A 19,300-nucleotide genomic window follows, 5' to 3' on the forward strand; every position below is an offset into this window, starting at 1 on the left:
TAAACACTAACTAGTTATCTGAAATTACAACTCGATGCTTAACTAAACTATACTTTCAAATTATGTGGAGTGGCCAATTATTCTCTACTAGAGGCAAATTTCTTCGAATGTCTTTCAGGAGGTCCTGGGCGGAATTTACATCAATGTCTCTTAGCTGTTCATAAATTTGCAGTCTTAATAGTTCTTCATCTTGGGCTTCCCAGCTTCTATGATAAACTTTCCTAGACAGTAAAGCCCAAAAATTCTCTATTAGGCGAGCCTACGGCAAGTTTGGAGAATTATCGTTTTTGGGAACAAAGGGTATTTGGTGTTGTAGAAACCAGTTTTGGGCATCTCTTGAGTAATAGTAGGTCTGAAGGAATTGCGCTTGAGAGTATTTGGGGCACTTACGTCTCTTTAGACCATTTAGACCTATTTAAGACCATTCCTCCTCAATTCCAACGATATCGTACTCTTAGAAGATCTGTATTGACGAGAGAATCTTCTAGTTTCATTTTTCAATAATGAGTCTTTTAGTTAGGTTTACAATATGATTGTTTGTCCCCCAGGTGGTGTTATGTAGTTTTTGGATAGCACTTTTAGCATCTGAAAAAATTATTGCTTCTTTTATATTTTGTGAAGATAAATAAAATAAAAAAAGTGAAAACTTCAAAATAAATAAATCTTAACTGACAGTAGACAATATAAACAAGCTTTTGTTTCCAAATGAAACTTTATATTATTTTGTTTTCAGTAGTAATAACCCAAGGACATTGATAATTGTTCGAAAAAATTTTATAACAGATTTCGAAAGCTTGTTGCTTGGAAACAGACCGACGCCGTAGGTGGAGGTCTGTTGCCTGTAAGCAACAAGCTTGAGAAAGTTGTTAAAAAATTTTTGAGCATTTATCAATGTTCGAGGGTTATTCGGATAGAAAATTTTTTACTGTAAACAGTATTCTTTGGTATATTTGATTCGATAATTTCATTAATATTCTCATCAGTATTACAACCAAATCGTGACATTTTGAAATATTGAATATTTGAAATGTCAAAATCGAAATGAAACGAAATGTAGGTATCCATAGTTACATGATTGAGTGAAAACAGCCCATGGGATCTGTTTTCAGTATAATGTTGGTTTTATTGGTTGTATTCAATCAGATGACCACAAATTAATTGATTTCATTGGATTTCTAATTGAGCAAAAAATTTAAATAGGTATTTATTATTTTCTCAAATTTTTCCTTGTCTTCCATCTGTTTCTAATGATATGTAGGGTTAAGTTCTACAAGAGTAACTGACTTCATACACAATAGATTTAATTTGATATAAATAAGGAAAAAATTTCTTAAATTTTGTGCATAGCTCGTTTTCTATGACACGCAGGAGCAATTTATTAATTATGGATGCCCACGAGGGAAAGATAAAAACCATAAGAATTTTTACTAACTTTACTTTATTGGCTTACTCATCAAAAGTTTGGCAGAACCATATAAAACAGTCTTTTGTCTTTCTACAACATCACACTTAAAATCAACTTTCATTATTTTCCTGTCCTCGACTAATTTAACACTAACATGAACGGTTTCACCGATGTAACATTTATTAGGAAAATTCAGATCTTGGTGAACCACAATTGTTCCAGGACCGGGTAACCGAGTTCCCATAACACTAGACACAATACAATTTAAAAATGCTCCATGTACTACACCTAAACCTTGTCCATCAGTAGAGTGTATGGGGTTTGTATCTCCACTAAGAAGTGTAAAATTGTCTATATCTTCCTTTGTAATATTTCTACAAATTGTTACTTCATCACCAATTTTAAAGCTTTTTAATTTTGATATGGTGTTCGAGAGTCTTCGTGTAATGAGCGTTGCCTAAAAACATAATTTAAAATATAAAATTTTATTTATCTACGTATTTACTACAAAATACATTCTTATTTACACATCTAGGTATGTACATATAAAGAAAAGAATATCAAAAATGTTATTTCTATCGATATCGATAATTTCCACTTCTACTAGTTTTATCTCTTTTTTACTTAACAATGTATTATATCTTCCATTTTTTGCGTTGTTTTGGCGGTTATTAGCGCCCTCATCACTGTACAAAAATCAATCAAATTATTAAAATTTAACAAGATATTGCTAGTACAAGTATTTCTGTATAAAAAACAATATCAGTGCTTTTAACCCGTTCGGTGTCAATGACGCACGAGTAGCATCACGAAGGTTTTATCAAAGGTACCGATGTTACATAAGTCGCGTCAGTAGTAGTGTTATAGTGATGTTGATTATAGTTACTTTCGAGTATTCGTTACAAATCGTTACTTTTGTATAAAGTAATCATTTACAGTATTCGTTACTTTGATTACTTTTGTATTTGAGTACCGGTAATCATATCGAGAATCGCATTTCTCAGTACATATTTTGTATTAGTATTAGTAGGATACTTTGACTACTATGATTAATAGTGTGCATTTATTATTACAATCTAATGTGTTGCATTTTTATTTTCAAAGGAACGAACATCTGTGAAATTCTGTGAATTATCTACCTCGACAAAATCGTATAGACATCTGTTTCTTTCTGGGTGCATGCTTTGTTAAATTATATACCTCCCTCCGTTTCAGCTACTTCTCAGCGCCCTGTAATCCTGTAAAACCCTTCATAGTGTTCGCCCTTCATAGTTAAAATTTTAGTTAACTGTACTGATACCGAACACTCGTGGAATACCGGTCCGATTCCGATATCAACCGATTGTAGATACAATACTCAAACATGATACAATAACACAAGATATGATATGGAGCGTTCCTAATTTCGTTCAGGTCGCGCAGACGTGACGTTGTGAGTAGATCCTTTAAATTTCGAATGCATTGCCATTATGATTTGGAGATTTTAGCTTTTAATAACAGTTGTGAAACTTTCTAGAAGTGCTGTTTTCTTTAGTATGATTAAATATAATTATTGAGAACATATTCTAATAATAAAAATCAACCAGAAACATGATTTTTTTATTATTAGGCAACATACGCCTAATTATACAGTGTGGAAGGCACTTATAGAATAAAATGATTTCTGTCCTTGTTTCGAAAAATTATAAAAAACGCTGATACTCGTCGATTTTTAAATAAATATCTGCACTCTGCAAAAGGTGAAATTTTTAAATTATTCATAAATTTCGTCAAGACATTATAGATACAAAACTAAAAAAATTAATATTATTTATATGTACTTAGTTTAGAAAATATATGTCTTTATTTAGCTAAAATACCATTATTATATACATACTTTACTATTATTTAAAGTATGATCAATTATTAGATAATTTCAAAATTTTATGTAGGTACCTATTTAATATTTATCTTGACGAAAATTTAACCTATATAATTTTAAAATTTCATCTTGTATTATTCATAATAGGCCCTATACAATACACTTTTTTATGATGAAGTTATTTAGCAAATTCGAAAAACAAAAATATACAGGGTATTTCCTTACAATTAAAGATCATGGATTATGATAGACTTGTGTGGATCACCCCGTATATTTTAATTCATGTTTAAAGAGAGCAAATCTCAATTTAAAAGTTGACGTATCCTAGCGTTTTTTATAATTTTCTAAAATAAGGACACGCACAATTTTATTCCACAAGTGGTTTCCATACACTGTAATTTCAAAATTTCACCCTGTATTATTCATAATATACCATACATGATATAGGTCGTTGAAATCAGGCCGTTAAGTAGCTTTTAATAATATAAAAATATATAGGGTGTTCCATTAAAAATAAAGCTTATGAACTATACCAGGCTTGCGTGAATCACCCTGTTTAAATTTAAATTTAGGTTTAAAAAGCCTACATTTATATATAAAAATGAACGGGTTTCAGCTTTTTTAAAATTTTTTTAAAACAAGGACAGAAATAATTTTATTCCATAAGTGCCTTCCACCCTATATATAATACATGTATTATACACTCTGTATAATACATGTACTGACGATGAAATAAAGGTAACAATAAAATTGTAATGTGTTAAATGATAAAAAAAAGTTAAAGCTGCGATAGTCATGAAGCCCATCAGTTATATTGTTTTATCACTTAAGTTCTCTTATTTATTAATTATATTTATGATCACACCTCCTAAGGACTATTCAAATCTAACTATAAATATAATATTTTTGATAAAAGTGTAACAAATTATAAGTAAAATTCATCTTAAACACAAAAATAAACAGTGTTTACTATACGACAACACTGAATATAATGCTGATCTACTCACAGAGTGACGTAGCTACGTTGGCCCCGCCTACCTGCCCCATGTCATATCTTCTGTTATTGTATCATGATACTCAAATAGGTACTCGCTCTGATACGATTGGTACGAAGTAACGAAGTAATATAATAATAGTCTCCCGTTTTATACCTCTATGGCTTTGGGAGTATAGCAGGGTAGTCTGCTATATCTAGGGCCTACGGTATACAAGGAAGGTAACAGGGCCAGTGTTACGCTTCAACCGTCTATTATTACCCCTGGTTTTACTCAAGGTACTCATTTTATTCAGGCTGAGTCGACCTGGGGCCTATAAACATTTTAAAAATGTCTAGTTGTTCTTGCCGGCGGTAGGATTTGAACTCCGGACCACCGGTACGCGAACCAAGTACACTACCACTGTTTCGAACAAGATAAGTTCTACTTTGGAATAACTTGTTTATCTCGTTCTACTCCTTAATTTGCCAGGTTTCGAAGTAAAAATCAATCAAATTAGGTTAGCTGCAACTAATTAATGGAAACTCAGTCAAATTTTGTTCTTTTTATAAATTTTCCAACTTTTATTACTTTTCCGATGACACTGACAATTATCAATTTTTTCTATATAAATAACTTCATAGGAGAGACTTAATACTAACTTACAAACCGTAGATAGCGATATTCTTATTTTGTTGATAGTCCAGAATAACAACTCAAATATACTGAAACATTCTCCCTCTCTAAGATTAATTAATCTTAAAGAAATTTACAACCAATTAAAACGAATCAGAAATAACAACCAAATGAATGAAAAATAATGAAATGAATGAAATTTAAATAAATATTTAAATTTTCTATCTTCTTGATGTCCGGACCAGGTATTTTAAATAACGACTCCCTCTCATGAATGAAGTTGATTATGGCCCGTTTCTCAAGTTGACTGTTATCAGCAGTTAGTAATGTCGAAATCCTTGGCCATGCTACTTTTCCTTTTCCTGCGACGATTGAAACTCTTAAGCTCCCACTCGCATGACCTCGTACGTAAGCAACGGGTGCAAACGCTTCTTCGCTATCATCACAAAATATGTGAAGTTGGAGTTCCTTACTTAACTCCACATCGTAGAATCTTAGAATTTCAATCTCAGGACTTACTCGAAGTCCTTCCAACCAGTCCTTGAAGCGGATGTCAATAACGTATGGTACTTGATCATCCCAATTTACTTTGAATTTCCAATATAGCCGCCCGATGATTCCTTTGACTATCAGTGGGGTGAGAAATCCTAATGAATCGAAAATACTCATTATGAAACTTGCTAGTTGACATTTTGTCTGAGTCTTATGTCCTTTTAGAACATACTTGGGTATCCTTTTCGTATCCAGCTCAAATCTGAAACAGTCCTTTACTTGATCCCAAAAAATTCCGAGTGTTTTTTCAATTCATAAATCTGACTTTGATAAAATTTTGATCGTTCCTTCCGCCCGTAGCTCTGATGGAATTGCATTTGTAACTTTCAGCGAATTACTTATCCATTTGACGATGGGAAAACCTCCATTTTCATGAATAATTGTAACTTCTTTCTGCATTTGTATCGTCTGTTCTTCCGTTTTAGCTCCACTTAAGAAATCGTCCATATATGTATCTTTGATGATGGAATTTTGGAGAAATCCAGCTGAGATATATTCTTGGAAATTGGTTGTGCATAACTTAGCAAAAGCTGGATCCTTATCGGCTTTGCTGTTCATGGTTAACAGCTTTTTTCTTGCCATTTCTTCAGACAAACGTAAAGGTAGAACATCATTTTTCCACAGTAAGCCTGTTTCCCAACACCCTTCTTTCTTAATCGTTGTTTCTTTCAAAATCGTCAAAGTGTCTACATCTTCTTTTGACATTGGTGTCGCAGATTTGAATGTTGTACAATCTTCGGCTGCAATGAAGTCACTCATGACTTCAGAGATCTTCGTTGTTAATTTTCTTGCAAGTGAAGATAGAGAAATTTCCTTGTGTTCCTCTAATTAACATTTCTTCATTTCCAGCAAGAGTCCATCCTAACTTGGTCTTCACAGCAATTGGTAGATCAGGAGATTATTCAACGTAATCTCGTGACAGAAACAAGGAGATATTATCATTTCCGATGATTAGTGATGGGGCTGCATTCGTCAGTGATGGAAATGGTGCTGCTCGTAAGTACGGGTACTTCTTCTTTAGCTCTGCAGCAGAATAGGTCTGAGAAGGCAAGTTCATTACTGGGACTGTATGACACTTCAAAATGTAAGTCTTTGCATTTGGAAAGTCACCTGAGATCTCTATTCTCGTTTTCATTGATGGATCAGTGTTATCTTTTCCGTTGAACCATCCAAGTGAAAGATCTCGCCATTTACCATCTATACTAAGTTTCTTCACATTTTTCAGATTTTCTTCTCTTGAGGTGTCTTGTCGAAGCCAGCTGTAACACTCAGTTTCCATTTCTATCGACATCTTGACCAGAGTGCTCAGGATTTCAATAGAATACAGATACTGGCTACTTTTATAGGACGTGATGCTTGCCACTAATGCTTGAACGGCGATTCCGAATTTGATTGTTGCTTCAGGTTTGGTTACTGATGGAGAAGGGGCTGCTCTTGCTTTATTTAATAACCCTTCAATCACAAACTTTGGTTGTCCAAACCTATCTTCTAGGGTCTTCATGATGCTTTCTACATTATCGATGTTTGGTAGCAGGAATGAAACTGTCTCCAAGGCATCTCCTTTCAAAGCTTCTCTTAATCTTTGAATGTTGGTTGAATTGTCAACTTTGTACTCTTTAGTTGATCGATCGAATTCAGCTTTGAATAGTGGCCAATCTTCTGAACAACCATTGAACTTTGGCAGTTTCTCTTCTTTACGAGAATGGGGATTGTGTAGCAGACATCTGTGAAATCGCTTGAGCCATCAAAACGATTGTGTCAACTGGAACATTTTTTGATTCTGGTAGACACTTCACTTGTGGTATTTCTTCCACTTCAGTTTGTATGTTCACTTCATTTGAAGGATTGGTTTCGACGACTTCACCATCATCATCAGATTCTAAATACTGGTCTTCGGCAATTGATTGTCGAATGGCTTCAGCTTTTTTCTTCTTAAGCTCTTCTTCTTGAACTAAACTTAACGATTGAAGGCCTTGTAGTTTTAGCTGAAGGTTTCTCAATGTCTTCTTACTTTCTTGCAAGTTTTTTTGTACACTGACTAGCTTCTCAGCATCATCTACACTCAGGTCTTCTGGAGAGATCTCTTTCAGGGTTGAAAAGTCCTCAGAGCATTGTTCAACCTTTTCTTCTTCTTCTATGATCTTAATTTGTAATTCAGCAATCTTTTTCTTTGTCTCGGAGAGTGTGCCTCTTGAAGCGTATTCTTTTTCAAGGGCAATTACGGACTGGTTACTGCTTGTTGAGTATACTGCTGAAGCTCTTGACAATGAGCTTCTTCTGTTTAAATTGACTATTGGTTGTCTTACTCCCACTGGAGTTGGGGTATCTATTGGATTTTTAAACTCGTTATATGTCATTCTTGGAGGGAGTCTTGATATCCGCTTACTTTCACCTTCGCTTACTGACAGTGTTGTAGACATTAGTTTACCTTCCAACTTAAAATGACTGTTTTCTTCCTTTGGAGATCAGCTAACCTCTTCTTAATTCAATTCCCGGGTTTCGGCACCAAAATGTTTCGAACAAGATAAGTTCTACTTTGGAATAACTTGTTTATCTCGTTCTACTCCTTAATTTGGCAGGTTTCAAAGTAAAAATCGATCAAATTAGGTTAGCTGCAACTAATTAATGGAAACTCAGTCAAATTTCGTTCTTTTTATACATTTTCCAACTTTTATTACTTTTCCGATGACACTGACAATTATCAATTTTTTCTATTTTTTTCTATAAAAATAGCTTCATAGGATCATTGTCACGCAAAACGTCAAACTGACAGTGTCCATTAAAATCTGCTCTAATAAAATTAATTATTTAGCGAGTTAATTAGTAGAAAAAAGAACACTTGATGTGATTTAAAAACTGATATTGATTGAGTGCGATAAACAGTGCTATAAGCGACCCCCCAATGGGGGAAGCTTTTTCCCCAGGGACACCATTAGGTGAAAACTTTTCAGGTGCTATAGTGTAGGAAACAAAGGTTGAACCTTGCAAAATGGACACAAGTCCGGTTTTATTTTTTTTCTGGTATATCAAGGGGTGCTTATTGTAAGACTAACTTTTTCTGAAAAAATTTCGCCCCGGAACCCCCCTTTTCACCCCTTTAAAGGGGGTAATTTATGGTTTTTGCAGAACGTAGCCCTTCCTGTACCTTTTACAAAAAATTTCTTTTATAGAAATATGAAGAGGACTATATTTTCTACGATTTATTTTCGACAGCATCTCTTTATCATCCACCGTTTAGCAAGGGTGGCGCCCCAAAATTGACAAGTTTTTAAAAAAGATGTTTTTAAAAAATATATATTTTTCCCTAACTGTAACGGAAATTAAAAAGAAATTCTGCGTAAACTATTCACAAATAGATGATTGATTTTTTTGGTATAGGTGTCACTTAAGGGTAATTGCCCCTTTTTTTAATTACAGGGTGTTACATTTTAAAAAACCTCTTTTTATACCATCTGAACCGTTTATGCTAGAGTAAAAAGACTTTCAGCGATTACCCATGTACTGGTGCTATTTACAAATTTGTATAATGCACCCCCATTTTTTCCCCGGAACCACCCCAAAAAAAAGAAGAATTAATAAATAAATTAATTTTCTTGGAATCCTTCACACACAATGCCCTTTATTAATATGCTTCATATATCATTTTGTGCACGTTATTATTACCCATGCATGGACACCAAAAGCAATTTCCTAGTGCAACCCCTGTAGCAAAAAAAAAATAAATAAAATGGGGGGTTGAAAATTTTTTTTTGTTTTTTGCTTTTTGATCCATATGGGCGTATGCTTCATCAATAGTGCTTTTCAAAAATATATATGGTTATTGCAACATCTCTGCGAAAACCACCCCTATCCTTGAAAATATACTGCAGAAACTACCTCTATCCCTTGGCGAGCATGTTTTTACGATTTTCTCATTACCTATGTATTCTTTTTAAACAAAACTTATACAAGGTTAAAGACCACTATTTACTCTAAAAATTATGTCGTATTAATTTTTTCGTATAAGCAACCGTTACGGCACAGTGGCGCCGTAAACCTCATATATGCTTTGGCGGGCTCCAGTTTTTGTTTTTTTTTTTCGTCATCTGTTCGTTTTATTGATAAAGTATTTATGCAAAATAAAACAACACAGTGTAACCTACAAATTATGACTTATGCACATTTTACATTCTTTGCCCCCCAAAGCCACAGTGGTGGCCCAAAATAAATTTTTGCATATTTTCGCCACCTACATGTATTTTATTGCATTAATGCTACCTTAACAGCACAATATTTACCCTTAGGTGGTCGCTACGCATTGGCGGATCCAGGGAGGGGTGATGGGGGTGATCACTTCCCCCCCTCTCAAACCAAGTGATATTATATTCAAAGATTATAAAAATATTCATTTATTTTTATAGAAATTTAACCAATTGGCACCTCCCTCTTAACGATGCTGGATCCGCCACTGTCGCTAAAGCATAAAAAGTCATTCTTATAAAAATAATATTCATATAATATAAGTATTTCTATAAAAATAAATGAATATTTTTATAATCTTCAAATATAATATCACTTAGTTTGAGAGGGGTGGGGGGGATCGCCCCCATCACCCCTCCCTGGATCCACCACTGCTTAGCGACCACTTAGGGGTGAATATTGTGCTATTAAGGTAGCATTAACGCAATAAAATGCGTGTAGGTGGCGAAAATATGAAAAAATTTATTTTGGGCCACCACTGTAGCTTTGGGGAGCAAAGAATGTAAAATGTGCATAGGTCATGATTTGTAGGTTACACTGTGTTGTTTTATTTTACATAAGTACTTTATCAAGAAAACAAACAGATGACGAAAAAATAAACAAAAACTGGAGCCCGTCAAAGCATATATGAGGTTTACGGCGCCACTGTGCCGTAACGGTTGCTTAAACGAAAAAAATGAATAGGACCTAATCTTTAGAGTAAATAGTGGACTTTAACCTTGTATAAGTTTTGTTTAAAAAAAATGAATAGGTAATGAGAAAATCGTAAAAACATGCTGGATAAGGTATAGGGGTAGTTTCTGCAGTATATTTTCAAGGATAGGGGTGATTTGCGCAAGGATGTTGCAATAACCATATATATTTTTGAAAAGCACTATTGATGAAGCATATGCACATATGGATCAAAAAGCAAAAAACAAAAAAAAATTTTCAACCCCCCATTTTATTTATTATTTTTGGCTACAGGGGTTGCACTAGGAAATCGCTTTTAGTGTCCATGCATGGGTAATAGTAACTTGCACAAAACGATATATGAAGCATATTAATCAAGGGCATTGTGTGTGAAGGATTCCAAGAAAATCACTTTATTTATTAATTCTTCTTTTTTTTGGGTGGTTCCGGGGAAAAATTGGGGTGCAATATACAAATTTGTAAATAACACCGGTACATGGGTAATCTCTGAAAGTCTTTTTACTCTAGCATAAACGGTTCAGATGGTATAAAAAGGGGTTTTTTAAAATGTAACACCCTGTAATTAAAAAAAGGGCAATTATCCTTAAGTGAAACCTATACCAAAAAATCAATTATCTATTTGTGAATAGTTTACGCAGCATTTCTTTTTAATTTCCGTTACAGTTAGGGAAAAATATATATTTTTTAAAAACATCTTTTTTAAAAACTTGTCAATTTTGGGGCGCCACCCTTGCTAAACGGTGGATGATAGAGAGATGCTGTCGGAAATAAATCGTAGAAAATATAGTCCTCTTCATATTTCTATAAAAGAAATTTTTTGTAAAAGGTACAGGAAGGGCTACGTTATGCAAAAACTATAAATTACCCCCTTTAAAGGGGTGAAAAGGGGGGTTCCGGGGCGAAATTTTTTCAGAAAAAGTTAGTCTTATAATAAGCACCCCTTGATATGCCAGAAAAAAAATAAAACCGGACTTGTGTCCATTTTGCAAGGTTCAACCTCTGTTTCCTACACTACTAGTGATAATAGTGAAATGGATATTATTGAATCAAGTTTAATCGAAAATTTGGATGATTCTACTGCGAAACTTACAACTAAAACCAGAGACTTTATTAAAGTGTCGACACAACAAATCCCAACTCCGCAAAAAGTTGTAGAGAAAAAATTGTTCAACGTTGCATCAGATAAGTACAATTTTAATAACGTTTATGTATATATAGAAAAATCAAACAATCAGGATACTGGCCGTTTACATCCACTTACCGTTGCGGATATCTTGCATAAAAAATTGAACATTCCTAATATTATTGAAATTAAAACCATTGGAAAAAACAGAATTAAAGTTTTGTTAAGGTCAATCGTAGATGCAAATAATTTGGTTAAAAATATAAAATTAAAAGACCAAAACTTAGTAGCGTATGTCTCTAACCATTTACTAGAAATTAGAGGCCTAATAAGAGACATTGATACTCAATACGATTAAAAGTATTTGTTAGATAATAGTAAATCTCCCTCCCCCATAGTAGGCTTTAAAAGAACTTACAGAAAAGTTGAAACCGATGGAAAAACTAACCATGTACCCAAAAGGACAGTGATAGTCACCTTCGAAGGAAATATTCTTCCTAGCTACATTTCAATAAATAGTGTATTTTTCCCGTTGAAACCTACATTGGCAAAGTAACACAGTCTTACAATTGCTTAAGATTTGGACATATTTCCAAGCAGTGTCGCAGTCCACAAGCACATTGCATAAAATGTGGAAAAATTAAAAATGAAGATCATATATGTCAAGATAATAATGTTCAATGCATACATTGTAATAGTAAAGATCATGTTTCCATATCCAAGAAGTGTCCAAAATACGAACATCAAAAGAAGATAAAGAACGTAATGATTGAGCAAAAAATTTCCTTTATCGAGGCAAAAAATTACTGTGAATCGTCCTTCTCGGGATTGTTCATTCAGAATAGATATTCCACACTAGACAATATCGAAGACAGTTTTCCTCTCCTCCAACATCTTCACATACTACCACATATAAAAATCAAAACATATCATCAAATAATACATCACAATCCCAACCCTCCTCAAGCCACTATAATATAGCTAAAAAACGAAAAATATCACCAAACCAATCACAAAATAATTTACCCATGTTCCCTTTTAATTTTGGACCCTCCAAACCCCTTCCTGTTAATTTAAAAACCCCAATTTGTCAAAACCCCAAGCCGATCAGAGAGTATTGGAAACACTCATTTCCAATTATATTTTTAATTTGATCACAAATATTCAAACTGTAGATGATATAAAAACTATGAGTCAAGATAATATTTACCATGGTATAAAAACGATTTTAGAGGATATCACTCATAAATAACATTTTCCCAGAACTTAAATCATTAAAAATTTTGCAATGGAACGGTAGATCCGTTGTTTCGAATAAAAATAGTTTAAAGACTAAGTTTTCACTCTAATGGCATATAACATATCCCACCAGAATGAAAACAATGGGAACCTTCTCTGGTTACACCTCCGAGGTTTCTACAATTTGCAAGCCATACGGATGCTGAGACTAAGGAAGATGAGGGAATTCTACAATTTACAATTCACGTCACATCTGCTCAGCGCGGTAAAGTTCCAACGAGACTGGTTCCCTTCATACTCCACACAGAGTAAATGTAAATCAAAAATGAATAACCACTTTCAATTTCGCTGCAAAACGAAAATACAGCCGAACCATATTCCAGTCCAATCAGAGAGTGTTGCAAGCACCTCTACCGGTTTCGAAACTTATTAGTCTCTCATCAGGAGGCACATATGCTGCCCTCCCCGATCCAACCAAAACAAACCCCAGCGTGCAGTCCCGAACCGCAACGAACGAAATGGCATACATGCCCTAGCGGCAACTGCTAGCAAAAGACTAAGTTTTCACTCTAATGGCATATAACATATCCCACCAGAATGAAAACAATGGGAACCTTCTCTGGTTACACCTCCGAGGCTTCTACAATTTGCAAGCCATACGGATGCTGAGACTAAGGAAGATGAGGGAATTCTACAATTTACAATTCACGTCACATCTGCTCAGCGCGGTAAAGTTCCAACGAGACTGGTTCCCTTCATACTCCACACAGAGTAAATGTAAATCAAAAATGAATAACCACTTTCAATTTCGCTGCAAAACGAAAATACAGCCGAACCATATTCCAGTCCAATCAGAGAGTGCTGCAAGCACCTCTACCGGTTTCGAAACTTATTAGTCTCTCATCAGGAGGCACATATGCTGCCCTCCCCGATCCAACCAAAACAAACCCCAGCGTGCAGTCCCGAACCGCAACGAACGAAATGGCATAGATGCCCTAGCGGCAACTGCTAGCAAAAGACTAAGTTTTCACTCTAATGGCATATAACATATCCCACCAGAATGAAAACAATGGGAACCTTCTCTGGTTACACCTCCGAGGCTTCTACAATTTGCAAGCCATACGGATGCTGAGACTAAGGAAGATGAGGGTAGAATTGTAGAATTCCCAGAGAGACCTCACAGAGTGGTAAAACATATAAATGCTGATTTTGAGGCCAAAAGGTACTGTTCAGCGGCATTTCTTGACGTTAGGCAGGCATTTGACAAGGTATGGCATGAAGGCCTCCTATACAAGCTAAAAAAGACATTACCGCACAGCTTTTACATTCTTCTTGAGTCATATTTGTCAGGTAGGTGTTACTTTATTAAATACCAAGATGCAATTTCCAAACTCTATTCTATCAAAGCTGGCGTACCACAGGGTAGCGTGCTGGGACCTACCTTGTATCTCTTGTTTACCGCAGATATACCTCCACCTCTTCAGGAACCACTAGAGGAGAGACCACTTACAGAAGAAATGATGCTAGGAACATTTGCCGACGATACTGCAATCCTAGCCTCACACACAGACCCTATTTATGCCTCGCATATCCTTCAAGCGTATCTAGACAGAGTACAAATTTGGTTTTTGGAATGGAAAATTAAAGTCAATGAAGGAAAATCTATTCAAGTTACATTTACAACACGAAGAGGAACTTGTCCTCCTGTAACTTTAAACAATCACCAATTACCATCAGCCAACGAGGTAAAATATCTTGGTATTCATTTGGACAGAAGTCTCACATGGAGGAAACATATCTGGACCAAGAGAAAGCAACTAGGTCTCCAATTCAGAAATATGTATTGGTTAATGGGCCGTTCATCAAGACTATCTCTGGATAATAAATTGCTGCTCTATAAGGCAATACTTATGCCAATCTGGACATATGGGTTGGAACTATGGGGAACAGCCAGTCACTCCAACATCGAAATCATCCAACGCTTCCAATCAAAAACCCTCAGAACCATCACTAATGCACCTTGGTACATCAACAATAGAATTATTCATCGAGACCTTAAAACTGATACGGTACAAGAAGTCATCACAAAACGTAGCGCTGCTTACATTGCCAAGTTGGAGGATCATGAAAACCAGTTTGCACTTAACCTCCTAGACAATTCCCAAGAACAGCGTAGGTTAAAGAGGTTCAAACCATTGGACTTACCATTTAGAGTAAACTTTTAAACTAATGAGTTAGTAGTTATGAAATGTAATTATTTTGTACAGAACTTTATAAAAATTGTACTTTGATTTTGCCAGTGGGTAAAATCTTTCTTGTCCTTAGTCAATGTAATTACTTTTGTTTATTGTTGACACTCAACAGATTGCAAAATAAATTTAAATAAAAAAAAAAATTAGAGTGAAAACTTAGTCTTTTGCTAGCAGTTGCCGCTAGGGCATCTATGCCATTTCGTTCGTTGCGGTTCGGGACTGCACGCTGGGGTTTGTTTTGGTTGGATCGGGGAGGGCAGCATATGTGCCTCCTGATGAGAGACTAATAAGTTTCGAAACCGGTAGAGGTGCTTGCAGCACTCTCTGATTGGACTGGAATATGGTTCGGCTGTATTTTCGTTTTGCAGCGAAATTGAAAGTGGTTATTCATTTTTAAAAATAGTTTAATTCATTTTTTAATAACTGAAAATATTGATATTGTATTATTAAGTGAAACCTGGTTCAAACCAAATCAAAATTATACATTTAAAGGTTATAATGTAATTCGCCAAGATAGATATGACGGGTATGCAGGTGTTGCAATTTTAATTAAAACAACTATACCATTTCGTGAAATAAATATTAGAAACAATTTTAATGATGGAATTTTAGTTTGCGGTGCTATCGTTAAGTGTAACACAATAGAATTAAGTTTTTTATCTATATATAAACCTCCAAATATTGGTACATCCAAAAACGATTGGATAAATATTTTCTCACAAATCAAATCACCTTTTTTAATTGGCGGAGATATGAATGCTCATCACACTATGGGGCTCACTGCGTAATGATCCAGTTGGTAACCAAATTGTTAGCAGTATCGAAGACCTAGATCTTTAATTTTGAATAATGGAGAACCTACATATCTTCCTAGATATGGTACTCAAAAATCTATGATTGACATTTCACTCTGCTCAGCTAATATAGTCAGTAAATTCACTTGGTCAGTTTTATCTGACACCTTAGGCTCGAATCATTTTGCTATAACTATGAATTTTTCAATAACCAACACCTCACAAGAAATAATTTATCCAACAAGCAAATGGAATATCAAGAAAGCCAATTGCTCCCTGTATACATCCTTTATTGAAAACATGTTTTCCAACTACCATAACTCTTTCAATACTTATCAAAATTATAGCTCTCTAATAGATTGCATTAATGATGCTGCAATTAGATCTATTCCTCAATACAAAATTTTTAAATCCAAAAATCGATCACCTCCCCCATGGTGGGACCCAGAATGCGATCTGATAATCAATGACAGAAAAGAAGCATTAGCATTGTATAAACGTTCACCAAGCCTTGATAATTATCTAAACTGTCAGAAAGTTACTGCTCATACTAAAAAGCAGTTGAAACAAAAAGCCAAAGCTAGTTGGATTAAATGGTGTTCTAATTTAAGCAAAAATACCTCCTCTAAGGAGATATAGTCACAGGCCAACAAAATGAATCGAAAAGCACCTATTAGTATAAAACCCTTCAATGATAATTTTTTTAATAAAGTATGTCCTCCATTTGCTCAAAATTCACCTACACGACCTACACAAAGTCATCATTCAAATAATCACTTCCTGTTAAAACCATTTTCTGAAACTGAATTAGATTTTGCCCTTAAAAACCGCATAAATACTTCTCCTGGTATCGATCACATCAAATACCCCATGTTAACCAACCTACCAGATGTTGCTAAAAAACTTCTTTTAAATGTCTTCAATGATATCGTCCAAAAAAATATAGTTATTGATTCTTTCAAAAACATCTTAGTTGTTCCTATCCTTAAACCCGGAAAAGACCCAAACATCGTAAGTTCATATAGTCCAATATCCTTACTGTCTTGTATATTTAAAACTTTAGAAAGGCTTATAAAATTTAGATTAGATTGGTGGTTACAAAAAGAGAATTTACTTCCAGTAAACCAGTTTGGTTAAAAAAGAGGTTTTGGAACTCTAGACGCTTTAACAACATTTGTTGTACAGAATACAACAGATGTACAGAATAACTTAACTAAAAATAACTACTTAGCAGCACTATTCTTAGATATTGAAGGAGCATATGACTCGGTTTGTTTATCAACCTTAAAACATAAAATGGTAAATTTTTTTCATATGCCAATTGCTTTCGTTAACACAATAATAGGTTTCTATACAGATAGGGTAATTTACATCAGAGATCATAATAACAAACTAATAGGACCTCGACATAATTATCACGGTATACCACAAGGCTCAGCATTATCACCAATTTTATTTAATCTGTACAACTCTGACATACATAAGATGCAAATAAACAACATCCTATTCAAAATAATACAATATGCAGACGACTTTTGTGTCTATACGGAAAGCAAGAAATATGAAAACGGTGTCTTTACAAGACACAATCTTCCTATAAACCATGATGTATTACTTAGTGATCAATCTTTTACATTTAAAAATAATGTCAAATATCTGGGCCTCATTCTGGACAAAAAACTAACTTAGAAACAACACATACAATATATGCTGGATAGATGTAGCAAAGGTATTAATTTCCTTAGAATGACAACTAGAGTGTGGTGGGGCTCCGATGTTGAAACATCTTTATTGTTTTATAGAGCTTATATACGATCCATTATAGATTATGGTGCTACTCTCTACGGTTCTGCTTCCAAAAACCTTTTAAGAAAAATTGACGTTTTCCAAAATTCTGCCTTGAGAATCTGTTTAGGTGCTATGAGATCTACTCCTATACAACCAATACATGTTGAAGCTTCTGAGCCTCATTTGGAGATTAGAAGAAATTTACTAAGCCAAAAATGGGTACTTAAAGCATACTCTACAAATTCCGAATTATTTTCCAGTATATGTCATCTTAACGAATCAGATCTTACTCACAAGTGTTGGATTAAAAAACCATCTCCGCCTTTATGTACTGCATTACAGAACAATCCTATTTTTTCAAAGGAATTAAACACAGTAGACAAAACTTAGACTACTTTGCTCTCTTCCATAAAACTGATGTAATAATACCCACATACAACGAACGAAAACAACATAATCAGCAACAATATCCTGAAATCTATTTTGAACTGCTACAGTGATGCAATAGTTATATACACAGATGCATCTAAATCAAGAGAAGGGACTGGCTGTGCTTATTTTTTACCCTCAGGAGGTTTCGAATTCAAGTACAAACTTCCAAATGAGTACGAAATGTTCGGCTTCAACGTTTCAGTTGATAAATAGCCCCTCTTGAAGCACCAATATCACGTGCGACGGTAATTACAGAGTCCCCTTTCTCCAGTAATGTTAAAGCATGAACTTTCTCCTCTTTTGTGAGTTTCTTTCGACACATATTTGTCAGTTCAATTTAGAATTTGACGATCTCAAACTTTACGGTGTAAATGAGAAGAAGTTTAACACTGACTACCCGCACAAAGCCAACTGTTTACAGTGCAAATGCGCAGAATACCCTAAATAAGCCAAACAGTCCGTAAACTACAGATAATTGCCGTTGTAAGTACCCTATCCCCCCTCCCCTACCCTCCCCAGCAAGCGCAGACAGAACGCATGCAAATTGTCTTCAAATTTGGTGATTTATTTGGCAATGTAAAGATTTTTTTTGCCGGCACTGTACAATATCATTATAGATTTCTTGTCAGATACACGCACGGTCCTATAAGATTTGTACGCGGCCATGATATTTTTTATGATTTAAGTTCAGATTTGCATCCTTTATTATCATAAATCCATTATTGTTTTTTTTTATTGTATTACTATATTGTTTCTGTTTAATTTTGTATTAGGGATAGGATTGTATATTCTTTATTGCAACTGGCTCAATGACTAATGTCTATGCCATTAAATAAAAATAAAAAAAAAACTTCATAGGAGAGACTTAATACTAACTTACAAACCGTAGATAGCTACTGAAAAACTACCTACGATTTCTTCACTAACTTATTTTCTTATTTTGTTGATAGTCCAGAATAACAACTCAAATATACTGAAACAACCACTTCGCCACGCCGGCCCAACGAAGCCCCTAACGAAGTAATCAGAGTAATCAAAGTAACGATTTGCCTCTCTGTATAGTAATCAGTACTTTCGGTATTCGTAAGTACCGAGTACTTTGTAGCGACTAGATACTTTTTCAACATCACTACTGTGTTACTAATACAACGATTTAAGTACGTGGTACCAGCCAAGTGGCGCTTGTTCAAGATGGGCATCGAACGTGTTAAGAAAGTGCCAATATTGTAACGATATCCTTCCGCTCCGCATTCAACAGCTCGTCAAAAGAGAACCGCTCGCGCTTCGATACCAGCGCAACCCCACTACGTGC

The 19,300-nt window shown here is 34.7% G+C and overlaps 1 protein-coding gene across 4 annotated transcripts in view; it reads right to left on the reverse strand.

The window, feature by feature from the left end:
* Positions 1-1,421: 1,421 nt before the first annotated feature.
* LOC114338715 (armadillo repeat-containing protein 7) overlaps positions 1,422-19,300 on the reverse strand; it is a 49,026-nt gene continuing 31,147 nt past the window's right edge. For 2 of the 4 annotated variants that reach the window (XM_028289328.2, XM_028289327.2), the window contains one exon: positions 1,422-1,862. In XM_028289328.2, coding sequence (XP_028145129.1) covers positions 1,434-1,862 — 429 coding nt within the window. In that variant the 3' untranslated portion in view covers positions 1,422-1,433. The remainder of the gene's footprint in view (positions 1,863-19,300) is intronic. The other 2 variants (XM_028289329.1, XM_028289326.2) reach the window with 2 other exon arrangements.

Source organism: Diabrotica virgifera, chromosome 2, assembly GCF_917563875.1.
Source record: "Diabrotica virgifera virgifera chromosome 2, PGI_DIABVI_V3a".
Lineage (NCBI taxonomy): Eukaryota > Metazoa > Arthropoda > Insecta > Coleoptera > Chrysomelidae > Diabrotica > Diabrotica virgifera.